Here is a 13440-nt window from a genome sequence, read left to right as displayed (position 1 = left end):
CAGTCCAACTCTGCACAGGCGAAGTTGCTCCGCCCTGGTATCTAAAGGGCCTTGTTTGAAGGAGAAATTTGAAGATGTCGTTTTTATCCATCAGTACAGAGAATCCAATTTTGTTGTTGATACGTTGTCGAAGAAAGCCGCTGACAGAATCCTTGAGGGAGTGTGGTTTACTATTCTATCAGAGGAGATAGTAATCTTGTAGCTGACATTCAGGGTGTGTCTTACCCGCGAATGGTAACCATGTAGTTGTTTTTGTTTTCGGTCACATTATCAAAAAAAAAAAAAAAAAAAAAACGGTCCGCGAGTTATAACCCCAAAGGTGTCACATCCATGCACAAAAACTACACCAAAACAAAATGTTCACAAAAACCCCATTTAACATAAACTGTCTACATTACTCTTCTATTATTTAAATTACCCCAACAAAAACAAAAATCAACCCAACCTTTAAATTTTATTATATTATCACCACGAACAACAACCCACCACCAGCAACACCACCGACCACCTTTGCCGGCTCCACCGACCACCACCGCGCCACCACCAGAAAAATGATGAAACCAAAAATTGGTTTCACCAAAATAAGATGAAACCAAATTTTGGTTTCATCATAAAAGAAAGGAGAAAGAAGAAAAAGAAAAAATGAAACACAATAAGATGAAACCTTCCACCACCGTCAACTGCACTGCCCCCATCGCCACCACAACCATAATCACCACAACCACCACTACCATTACCTCCTTAACTATGACTACTTTCAACAAAAAACAATCCACAATAAGATGAAACCTACCACCACCGTCAACTGCACCACCCCCATCGCTGCCACAACCACCAGCACCACAACCACCACTACCATTACCCCCTTAACTACAACCAGTTTCAACAAAAAATAATCCACCTGTATCCCACCATCAAAAATTGGCTTCACAGATATTAATATTCAACAAAATGAAAAAAATACGATAAAACCTAATTAGGTTTCATCAACTTCAGCCAATTCATTACACTTTTAACAATGCAGACATATACCTCTTTAATTGTAACCCATACCAGTCCTTTATGCAACACCTGAAGCTCAACTACAACTCTCATTGCATTAGCACCACCCTTACTCAGTTAATCCATTCTTTATCACTTCCATAACTTCAGTTAAGGCCACCACTACCAACAAAACTTCTTCATCAATACCTGGAGTACCAGTACCAGACCCTTCTATACACATTCTCCCAATTCATACACACATATAATCAAAACCACCATTGTACATACAATCGAAACCACATATTGTCATTTCACCAACATAACTTCAATGATGAAACCAAACATGCCGTCTTCCAAGTCAGACCGAATAAACTAGACAAAAATCAGGTGAAACCAAAACTTGGTTTCATCATAAACTTAATTTTCATCATTAAAATCTTTGGTTTCATGACAGAAAATAGGCAAGTTTATGATGAAACCAAATTTGGTTTCATCATTAGTTTACTGTTTTTACCAACCAAAACTGTCAGAATTTGATGAAACCAATTTTGGTTTCATCATAAATCTGTCATTTCCCAATACAATATTGATTTCGACTTTGAAGATGTATCATCATTTGTTGGTGATGAAAACATCATAAGGTGGTGGTGGTGATTGTAGAGGATTGAACGAGGAGGCGGAGGTGATGTTGGGAGCAGATCTGCAGGTACTGGTGTTGATTGTAGATGAGGTGTTGTTGGTGGCCGATTTGAAGGTATTGTTGGTGGTTTTAGATGATAAAAGGAGGAGGTAGAAGTAGTGTTGGTGGCGGATCTGATGTACTGGTGGGAAAAACAAAAATAAGAGGAGGCGGTGTTGTTGATGGAAAATCTGTAGACGGAGAAGAAGAAGGTGATGATGGTGTTAATGGAGGAGAAAGAGGTGATGATGGTGTTAATGGAGGAGACGGAGGTTCTGTTGGTGGCGGATCTGGACACATCGGTTGGTTTGATGGTGGCGGAGCTACTGTTGGTGATAGATCTGAATAGAAATAGAAGAAAAAGAGACGAAGGTTTCGTGGAGGAGACGAAGGTGTTGCTGCTGGTGGCGACGGAGGTGTTGTTGTTGGTGGTGACGGAGGTGTTGCGATGGTGTTCATGGAGAGATATTTGTTGCTGCTGGTGTTAATGGTGGTGGGGAGATGAAGACCGCATAAATAGAAAAAAGAAAGGAAAGAAGAAGAAGAAGACAAAGTAAAAAGGGTATGTTTGGCTTTTTTTAAAGTAATAAAAACTAAATTTGCACATTATTATTTGACCTGGAGTTTTTGTGTCACTTTTTAATTAAATGGTTTTCATTTATTAAAAATAATATGGCTGGATATTTTTGTACCATATGTTTGGTCACCTTGGTTCTATTCGACTAGTTTTGGAAAAAAAAATGAATTATTTAGTGAGAGTGGATAAAAGAGTAGTTGGTGATGGGCCCTACATATAACTGGACGGTGGTGATAATACCACATACGCATCCACGTTTCAATGATTTCTTGCTTAAATAAAGAACAAGTTTTCTGAGTTGGACCCTACTTGTTTATTTTTGTCCATAACTATTCATTGTTTTTTACACGCCATAATTTCCAGAATAAGTGAATCAGCCCTTTCGAAATGTATTAGCGTCTGTTAAAAGTTATCGCTTAAACGCTATCGGCTAGCTCCGTACAAAAGGGGCATCACAATCACCTATTTGGCAAAACGAGTGTCATCTAACCAAATTTCATACAAAAATTTTACAGGACGCCTGCACCAATGCAAGTTACAAGACACGTCTTAGAGCGAAAATATTATGGAGCAGAAATATGGCTAGGTAGAAAGTAGACAAATAACCTGACATTTTCGGGGGGAGTTTTCTATACCAATCCAATGAAGATGGTTATGAGGTGTCTTAAAAATATAATTTCATTTTTATATTAAATCTAAACTTATATCCTTTATTTTCAACATTTCTTTTCTTCTTCTCTATTCTACAGGCTTATTATAAGGGCGACATGTTTTATTAGCGGGGCGGCAGTGTGATAGTAATGTCTCTTTAGTTGGTTAGGGGATGTCCTAAAGGGAATGTAAATTGACTAGGTTACCCTTCCCATTTTTTAACCTAAATCAAAACTAAATTGAAAATTTGTTTTCTTTCTTCTTCTCTTCTCCTCCTCCCACCAACCATAACCTCCATTAAAACTCAAAATTTCATCGTCTTCGATTAATCTGCGATTCGAAAATTAATCAAGTGTAGTGTAATGACTTATATGAAGTATTTTTTGAAAAATCCAATTAGGGTTTAGTTTATCTTGTTCGATTTAAGTTTAATTTCTTTCAAAAATTAGGATTTTAGATGAAAATTGAAATTAAAGTTTCTGGGTTTATGTGAGTTACGGTTGATTTTAACTCTATTACGAACCGTAACTGGAGATTTTGATGTTGTTACGGTTGGTAATAATTCAACTACCAACCGTATGTTCTTGTATCTGAGAATTTTATTCAGTTACGATTGGTATCGAGCATTTGGTTACCAACCGTAACTCAGTTACGGTTGGTATATAGCATTTGGTTACCAACCGTGACTCGAGCATTTAGTTACCAACCGTAACTGGTTTTACAATTGAGTTTTTCCCAAATTTAACCAGTTACGGTTGGTAGTTCATCTTTTACGAACCGTAACTATGAATTACGGTTGGTTACGAGCAAAATGCCAACCGTAATTAGCTCTGAAAATGTAAGAAATTGATTTTTTTACGTATTTGAGCAACAAAAATCTATTTGGGACTAATTTAGAAGTATACCTGGTCATTTTCAGGCATTGGGTTTTTACTTTGTTGGTTAATTTCTTCAATTGATTGAGATTGACCTTCACTTTGGGTTAAAACTTCTCTACCATCTCCAAATTTTTTTTTTCTAAACTCTAAAATCTGATTTTGTTTTGATTTTGAGTTAATATAAGTGAAATTAATCATTAATATTAAACTTGATTATCATCACTAAGTTAGGTTATCAATTATGAGGGTTAATTTGTCATTTCCAGTTTTTTTTATAAGGGACACCTTGAATGATCATGTAATGAACCTTTTTGTCCTATTGGAATGCCGCCCCTCTAACAAACGTTGCCGCCCCTATAATAAGGTTGCTATTCTACCGTTTGAATTTTATTCCGTAGTTTTAATTTTGATTGAAACGAAATATCGCGGATTAAACTTTAGGATTAATATTGTTTAGAATCAAAACTCAAAATTCATTAATCTTAAAATTGAAACTTAGAACATTAAAAAAAAATCGAGTTAAACAAATAAAACTGATAAATGATAGTAATTGTGATCCAAAATTAAGATTTGATTGCTTGAAATCAAAAAAATTGATCGGAATCTAAGATTTACAGTTGCAACAACATGATCGGTAGGTAAAATATATTGTTATCTACCAATTATTTTTGCATCACTTCAATTTTTTGTGCTAAAATTAAAGCACAATCGGTAGATAAAATCCACCTGTGTCTACCGATCGTGGAAGTAAAGAAATTCGAAAATTTATTAATTTTTGAAAATTTTGAATTAGGGGATACTATCACAATCGGGAGATAATTATTATCACTAAACTACAAATTGTGAAAACATAGAAATTCAAAATTCCACTAGTTTTTGAAGAAGTTGAATTTGGGGCTACTACCATAATTGGTAGATAATGAACATCATGAAACTAATGAGTATACAATCGGTAAATAATAAACATCATGAAACTATCGATTGTGAAAATAGAGAAATTCAAAATTCCATTGATTTTTGAAATAATTGAATTTAGGGATACTACCACAATCGGTAGATAATGAACATCTTGAAACTACCGATTTTGAAAATAGAGAAATTCAAAATTCTATTGGTTTTTGAAATTTCGAATATAGAGCTATTATCACAATCGGTAGAGTATGAACATCATGAAAATATCGATTACGTTTGTGTAGAGAATTTGAAAATTTAAGGATTTCATCAAAATCCAATTTTGGGGCTACTTTGTAATCGGGAAGTTAAATGAACTTCAATTACTACCGATTACGTTAGTTCATTTACTACTGACTGTAATCGGAAGTTAACTACTACCGTTTATGTTTATGTAGAGAATTTGAAAATTTAAGGATTTTGGCACAATCCAATTTTGGGGTTACATTATAGTCTGAAGCCAATTAAATGTCATTTTCTACCGATTATAGATATATTTTGGCTCAGTAAATTTACCATCAGTAGATATGATCCTCTATTATCTACCGCTTCGGGTTGTTCATGGCATTCAATCATGTGTAATTACAGTTTCTCCCATTTTTTCTTCTTCTACTCTAAAATATCGGTAGATACGGTACTCCATTATCTAATAAATCATGTTTCTCCCATTTTTTCTCATTTTTTTCCCTTCTTCTTCTACTCTAAAGCCTTGAAATTAAAAAAAAAAATCCTCTATTTCTATTGATCGTAAATTTAACTACCGATTGTTAAGGATGGAATCGCCATTATGAAAAACAGGAGATAAGGGCTGGGTTGATTTTAGGTTTGGATAATCCTATTTTGTTTTATTAGTCGCCCCTAATTCTTTTGAGGTCGCCCCTAAAAATTCCAGGATAGATATTAATACTTTCTTCGTCCCATAAAAAATAGACTTTTATTTATTTATTTTCTTAATAGTAAGCAAATTTTCGAAAAGTGATATAAACCCACTTTTTATTGGAGGAAGTGATTTTTTTTCCTTGCTAAATAACACACATTCTTTTCATTCATAAAAATTTAATTGTTGATTATGAGTGGGGTAAGAACATTTCTCTAAAGCCAGACTATAACAATAGGTATCAACCAGTAATTTGACGAGAAAAAGATCGGACAATCGTACTAGTACCAACTTTGTGTGATCGAAAGAGAGAGAAGTGGTAGTTTTTTTGGAAATACATCCAACCATTTTGATAAAAACTTTTCTTTTTGAGGATATACTCTCATGAAAGAGAGTGATTTTCTCAAGCTTCAGAGACGACTTCGTAATTAGAATCCTTTGATATTGATTTTCTTGAAGAAGCAAAGTTTTTCGGAAAGAGGCGATCTTCTTGAACCCACCACAATGGTACCAAAAACTATGAGTGAACACCAAAAAAGTACAAGAAGGAGTGTGGAAACACATGAAGGAACACTAAAACGGCAAGAATAAGCCAGAAACTGGCGAGAAACTAACCCTAAATTTTAAATTATCTCCAAAAAACGACAACGAGCAAAGAAACTAAAATCTAACTTAAGAACTAAAACAAGAAATAAAATAGGAGCTCAGATATGCTCGAAGGAACAGATCTCCGAGCAGATCCGAGATCGTTGGTGAATGCTTGAATTTGATTGTTATTTTACCGGAAACCGCTGGCTATAGAGGAAGATCATAGGTAATATCTATCTATTATAATGTCGAAACTAAGTACGTAAATAAAATGAACTAAGAAAACACAATTTACATATTAGAGTTTAAAAGCTTATATATTACAGTTTGAAAGCCAATGGTTAAAACTTAACAAGAACAAAAACATAAATACAAATTAAAAACAGGAAAAGAATCCATTGAAAAAATTATTCTCGCATTATTTTATAATTTGCACTGCAAAGTCTAAAATATTAGTATCATCCAACTCGATCATGTCGTTAAGATCAAAGTTGTTATGTTTACCAAACAAGTTTACTAAGAATCTACATTAGCAGTTTTATCGTAGAAACCTTCTTCTAAGTTTTGAACATGATCAAGTTTCAGAAATTCATTACAATTTGAAAGTTTCAAATACCACAGACTAACAACTATCTTTATGCCTTAAGATACATCTCTATGGACCGGTGGATTTTAATTCAGACTACTGTTTCTAATTGTAATAACTTTGTGGTTTCTATTTTTGCTAGTATTGTATTACACATAATCTAGGTCTAAAGCTCTTGTAGCTACTTTAATATTTAGTACCTTTCCCTTTGCTTGCTCGGTCTTGTAATTTTATTAGCTTTGTGTTCTTGTTTATGTTTTTTCATCACCTTAGTTTAAGCTAGTTGAGTCTGTATTTCCTCCTATATGTCTATTTCAGTTCTTAGTAACCTATGTACTATAAATCTTTGCACCAATCCTTCAAGAGCAGAGAATGGGTTGTACTTCAAGACTCGATCAAAGCTAAAGACTCAATTTCAAATTATGAATCAATTCGACAAACAAAGAAGTATATGGACATCGATCGGGCAGTTCTCCGCGGCATCAAGAGTAGCAACTTCAATCAACTGCATCGAACACCTCTACCACTAACTAAGTTTCTATGGACACTGTTGTGTCCATCAAAAATACAACTTTTCTTGTGGAAAGCATTGACCGAGGTCTTTCGACATTCGATTTCAAAATCCGCCCAAGATGTGCTACTGATCCGAATACTGCTATCATGCACCAATGTCAGGTTGCTGCTGATTCATGGCTTAACAATCAAACTGTCATCGATGAATCTTAGGGTCTTATCTACCCTCGTGTAATATTCTCTTATTAGAAAATTCATGCTTCAACGCAAAAGCTTACAACAACAAAAAAAAAATGCTTCAAACTTCAAACTTCAAAAAAAAAAAAAAAAAAGTTTATGATCAATGGGTGGGTAAAAATAAAAATTGACAACTTTCATCGAATTTGGTAAACTTCTGCAGTAGGTCGGCTTGTGTAGCAGCTCGCTAGGGATCACGCAGTCTTTAGTTTCAAAAAATACATACGCCCATAATGACCAAATCTTAAGTAAGATTATTAAAAAATAATTAAAATTAAACCACATTTATATTTTCCAGTTCCTTTTCAATTTCTCTCTCATCTTTTCTTTTTCCTTTACTTTATCATCTAACTACTGATTCCATTGATCTGTTGATTTCTCATTAGGGCAACAAACTGATGAGAGAGTTGCAGTGACTTCTCCAACTATGATCATCGTTAAAAAAGAGTGGTTAGACAAAGAAAAAAAAAATCTTGAATCTTTAGTGTGTGAGATTGAAGATTAAAGTGTCGGTATTAAAGATCGATCAATTTTATGTGGTGGGGGTGTTTTAATTTTGAATTTGAGTGGTGGGTTTTCGTTAAATTTTGAGATGGGAAGGTGTTTACCTTGTTTTGGATCGTCGGATGAGAAGAAGCATCATCAAAGTGGTGAGACTAAAAAGGAATTTGTTAAAGATGGTTCAAAAACTGAACAATCTAATCATATTAGTAGAGTTAGTTCAGGTGAAAAAGAATTCGATCTTGTTTTTTTTTTTTAAAGTTTTTCATGGAGTAATTTTAGTTGTGTATATTGGAGTTTTTGATTAGTTTAAGTTGTTGTTTTTTGTGAATTTGTGACTGTGTGATCTGATCTTTAGGGTTCACGTTTTGTAGCTGAAATTATGATTTCAATTTAGTAGATTAGCTGAATTTAGGGTTTTATGGGATGTTTTGACATGTTTTAGGGTATTCTCGTGTTTGATTTGATGGTGTAGAGAAAAAGTCTCGAGGTGGTTCTGATTCAAAGAAGGAAACACCAGTTCCCAAAGATGGGCCAACTGCGCCTATTGCTGCACAAACGTTTACTTTCAGAGAGCTTGCGGCGGCTACTAAGAATTTCAGGCCAGAAAGTCTTTTGGGGGAAGGAGGATTTGGACGTGTATATAAAGGTCGTTTGGAGAGCACTGGACAGGTAAGTTGGTATCGTATATCAGTTAAAAGGTGTCTTCCGTCAACCAGAAATAAAATTAGAAAGTGTCACATACTCTTATTTAATACGCAAACTAAGACCTTTTGAGTTTATTTATAGTTCTCTTAAATCTTGAACTCTTTATTATCTGTCACGTCTCATGATTAGTTGATGTCTTACCTTCTAATTCTAACTCTATTTATCTGTTTATTTGATGCTTGCATTCTGTAGTTCCATTTCTGGCTTCTTTAAGATGAAATATTATTGGTTTTACCTTTGAGGACTGAAATTTATTGCTTTCTTGTGGGCAATGTTAAAAAAACCATATTCGCAGGTAGTTGCAGTGAAACAGCTTGACAGGAATGGCCTGCAAGGAAATAGAGAGTTTCTGGTCGAAGTTCTCATGCTCAGCCTCTTACATCATACTAATCTTGTGAATTTGATTGGTTATTGTGCTGATGGAGACCAACGCCTTCTTGTTTATGAATTCATGCCGTTGGGTTCCTTGGAGGATCATTTACATGGTTAGTACGCCTAGCCTCTCTCCCTCTTTTATTAATGGTGTGTAGACCATTAGCATCTTATGTGCTGTATAGTTTGGTAATTTCGTTCAATATTTCTAATTTTGTCAAACTGACCATTATATTTGCAATTTGCATATTGTTGAGGTGATAAATTAATTTCCCGATGTGCTACTCTGTATCACTCACACGCCTGCCAGTCTCCTTTTTTGATAATATATGGCTTGTCAAGTTTCTAAACAAGGCTTTTAGGATCAGGCTATTGTAGTTTAGCAAGTGGATCTCTTGTCGTAGTTATATGTGGTGCCACCTGTATATAAGTGTAAACATAAACTTAGTGGTCCATCTCAGGATACGGTGGAGAACATTTTTCACCTTTCATGCGCGTCATTCTTCCCATTTATGAGGAGTTGGTGACACCTGAGTGACGTTTCTTCAGACATTTTTCTTTGTGATCATCTATTTAACAAGTTAATGCCGATACTAGATAAATAGTGTAATCGTTTTCCTACTGCCTTCAAATGTGTTCTAATTTGGTTAAGCAGATCTTCAGTCAATAATATATTTTTCTTCTTGCATCACCTATGTTCCAAAGGTAATTATTCAGTTTGACGTTTCCGTAGTAAGTTTTACATAATTTTTCAACAGCTAACGTTCTTTTCATATAAAGTGATGTTACACACTACATCAATTATGTAAAATATATCCTACAATAGATTAAACAAGTTGCGTGATAGGCTGATAGCATTGTCAACCTACTAGGAGGTCGTGCTCCCCACTAGCTTTAAATCCTGCTTTCAAGGTGAACATGTTACCAGCAAAAACATAGAACATGCAGAAAATCAGATCACCTAAAGGTTGTTAAAGGTTATATGTCCTAGTTATCTATTACAATCGGTTTTTGATGCTAGATTGCTAGTATATGTTTTGCCTATAAGGTTATTGTTTGTAGAGTTTTTTTTACTGAGAGGGACAAGGTTCATGTTTCTAAGCCTTGATTTTGTTTAGCTGGTGTTTGACTACTAGTTTCGTACATGTGAATGTCGAGGCAATCTGACGTTTCCCAGAAATAATTAAGGATCATAAACCCCACTTCCACAATAAATTAGAGGATTCAATCTTCAGTAATTAGGATCTCACTCTAGATGTAATCTGTGGTTAACATTTTCTGACTAGATGTTACTAAGGTATCTGTGGAATCGTGTAAGTTGTGGCATGACCCAAGACGTTAGTGGTTCATAGACATTTTATGAGCTATTTTCATATCATTGGTTCATTCTGCTTTAGGTGCAGCCAGTGTTTCCAAATTTAAGTCCATATAACATTTGACTTGGACAAAAATAAAGATTGAAGAACAATATCTATGTGCAAGTCAAGAACAGCATGAGTAACTTTATTAAATGTGAAATAAAAGAGAATGATCTGGTCAGCTGTTGGACTGGTGGGCTTTTTCCAATTAGGAAAGAACAAAGATGATGAATCCAACAGAGACAGACCGTGTTTAGATGAGAAAAACCTATTTTCGTATCAAATAAAATACAGTAATTAAATTGATAGCTTGAATTGTTGAGACTGGTTTTTGACAATCTGTAACTTGTAACCATGAGGTATAAATATGTCTATTTTGGCATGCAAATCAATCATTTATGCAATCTTATTTCCTTAATTGACCAATGATTTTGCTCTTGTTTCAACTCTGATATTACAAGTTTAAGGTAGTCGTACTTTCCTCCCTAATCTGTTTCAAAAATCAAAATTGCAGTGTGTGGAATGACAATGTAAACTAGGGAAGACTCAAAAGTTATATTTTCGTTTAGTTTAACAGCTCATCCAATTCTGATCAGTTGATTTTGTTCATGTATTAAGATGTTCCGCCCGATAAGGAGGCTTTAGACTGGAATACAAGAATGAAGATTGCAGCTGGTGCAGCTAAGGGCTTGGAATACTTGCATGACAAAGCTAATCCTCCTGTAATATACAGAGATTTTAAATCATCCAATATCCTTCTTGATGAAGGATTTCACCCAAAGCTTTCAGATTTCGGACTTGCTAAACTGGGACCTGTTGGTGACAAAACTCACGTGTCCACAAGAGTGATGGGAACATACGGTTATTGTGCACCTGAATATGCTATGACTGGTCAACTCACGCTAAAATCTGATGTCTACAGTTTTGGAGTAGTCTTCCTTGAGCTGATCACAGGACGGAAGGCAATTGACCAAACTCGCCTTCAGGGAGAGCAGAATCTTGTTGCATGGGTAACTGTTCCTTTAGTTTCTTCTTTTTTATTGTTTTTTTTTAATCCACTTTTCTTCTTTAGTTTTTTTTAGAGAAAAACTTTTCTTCTTTAGTTGCAAGGTACTTTGTTTACTGTATAGCAACAGTCAACACCTTTGACCCCGGAATGTCATTTTCACTTATTGCACCACTAAGACTGAACAGGTAACAAGGGAAAGCTCTTGTTGTTAGGGGTACAATATTTGGAACTTTTCATTATTATAAGTATTCGACACTTGACCGAACCTATAAAGTTGAGACTGACTGGGAGTAGAACCAGTTACTGTGGTTTCAACCAAGTGCTGTCGATTTGTGTACTTGAACTGGAACAGCTATACTTGGCTCAATAAATAGGTTCCAGTTCTGGTGGTTCCACAACTAAACATGGTCGAGTTGTTTACAGTTACACCCAATATGATGGATTCCTTTTTGAGAGCCAGCTTTCTTGTATGAACATAGAAAAATTGAACTTTCTCTTATTTGTTGTGATGTTAATTCTGCAGGCAAGACCTCTATTCAAGGACCGTAGAAAGTTCCCCAAGATGGCCGATCCATTATTGCAAGGACGATACCCAATGCGAGGCCTTTACCAAGCTCTTGCAGTTGCAGCGATGTGTTTGCAAGAACAAGCAACCACTCGTCCTCTCATAGGAGATGTGGTGACTGCACTCTCATATTTGGCTTCACAAACTTATGATCCAAATGCCGTTCAGAATAACAGAGGCGGTTCATCTAGGGACAAAGAAGATCGTAAAAGCCATGCAGATTTGTCTGATAGCCAAAAAAACTCCCCCCGATATCAGGACTCCCCTGGTTCCAGACGCAGAGATCCTGCTCAACAAGGGATGAACTTTGGTCCAGAGGTTGGAAGAGGAGAAAGCGGTAGTTCTGGAAGGAAATGGGGTTTAGAAGAATTTGATCGGCAAGAGTCTCAGAAAAACAGCCCAGCTCATGGTGGGAAAACACCAAGGAGTTCAAGTCGTGGTCCTGATAGAGAACGAGCAGTTCAGGAGGCTAAAGTATGGGGTGAGAACTGGAGAGAAAGAAAACGAACTGATCCTAATGGTAGTTTTGATAGAACAAATGAGTAGCAGTGAGGGGGATCCATTGGCTGAAACTTGATTTCGCATAGCTTTTGAACGTTGAAGCAGGAAGAAAACGCTTATCACCACCATTTCCATCATCACCCGCTCCATTGTGGTTTCATATCAACCAGAGATATAAGGGTTTCGTTACACAGAGGGAAGCAAATGGTTAAGAAGAAGAATGGATGTACAAGAGGTAGGATTTTAGCTTTTGACACAATGCAGGTAAACTATGACAGAAATGTTCAGTATGCAACTCCTACGAAGGTTTTCTCTCCGGAGTCATGGCACAATACATGAAGCTCTCTCACATGGAGGAGTTCCATTCTGAGTCTAGGTATTGTCTAAGAAGTTCTACCAAACTTATATCTTCAAACCCATTTAATTTCTTATGTGTCTTGGATTTTAGAATCCTCTGTGTTTTCGGCTTATACAGAAAAAGGAAAAAAAAAAAGGTTTCATCTCGCTCTGCCTTTTAGTATAATCATGCATTGTTATTATATCGGACATTCGAACACCTCATCATGAGAAAAAGAAAAACAGAAACAAACTCGATCAAAAAATTGATATCTTCTAGTTGTGTACAGGTTTTTAGCAAGAGTGTATTGATTGTTGTTGTTATAATATAATCATGTAACTTATGGACTGTCATTTCTTGAATTCATTTCTCTTCCTTGTTGGGTTCTATACAGTATACTTTCCTGTACCCAGAAAAGAAGAAATATCAACCAGAATTGATATCGAGTACGCGGGTGTATTGAATATCTGGCGCCTTTACAATTTGAACTCAGTGCCGTATTGAATATCTGTCGCCTTTACAATTTGAACTCAGTGCCGGCTTCAGGTTCCGGAAAAGAATCGTCACT

General features: G+C 35.5%; 1 protein-coding gene across 2 annotated transcripts; it reads left to right on the top strand.

Moving 5' to 3' along the window:
• Positions 1-7849: 7849 nt before the first annotated feature.
• Positions 7850-13238, top strand: LOC113349618 (serine/threonine-protein kinase PBL27-like). Of its 2 annotated transcripts, none has more exons than XM_026593614.1 (5): positions 7850-8171; positions 8498-8694; positions 9026-9215; positions 11079-11470; positions 11993-12580. In XM_026593614.1, the coding sequence occupies exons 1-5, from the start codon at positions 8114-8116 to the stop codon at positions 12578-12580; spliced, it is 1425 nt and encodes a 474-aa protein (XP_026449399.1). In that variant the 5' UTR covers positions 7850-8113. The 2 variants fall into 2 exon arrangements, with proteins under 2 accessions (XP_026449399.1, XP_026449398.1); XM_026593613.1 differs by having other exon boundaries at positions 8114-8246; positions 11993-13238.
• The last annotated feature ends 202 nt before the right edge of the window (positions 13239-13440 follow it).

The sequence above is a fragment of the Papaver somniferum genome, chromosome 2 (assembly GCF_003573695.1).
Source record: "Papaver somniferum cultivar HN1 chromosome 2, ASM357369v1, whole genome shotgun sequence".
In the NCBI taxonomy this organism is placed as follows: Eukaryota; Viridiplantae; Streptophyta; class Magnoliopsida; order Ranunculales; family Papaveraceae; genus Papaver; species Papaver somniferum.
The sequence above is the reverse complement of the archived record's forward strand: the minus strand, read 5'-3'. Positions and strand labels throughout refer to the sequence as shown.

Coding starts and splice junctions, on each gene's coding strand:
- LOC113349618 (XM_026593613.1), top strand. CDS start 8,114: ATGGGAAGGTGTTTACCTTGTTTTGGATCGTCGGATGAGAAGAAGCAT. Junction 8,247..8,497: donor TATTAGTAGAGTTAGTTCAG/GTGAAAAAGAAT, acceptor TTGATGGTGTAG/AGAAAAAGTCTCGAGGTGGT. Junction 9,216..11,078: donor CTTGGAGGATCATTTACATG/GTTAGTACGCCT, acceptor TCATGTATTAAG/ATGTTCCGCCCGATAAGGAG.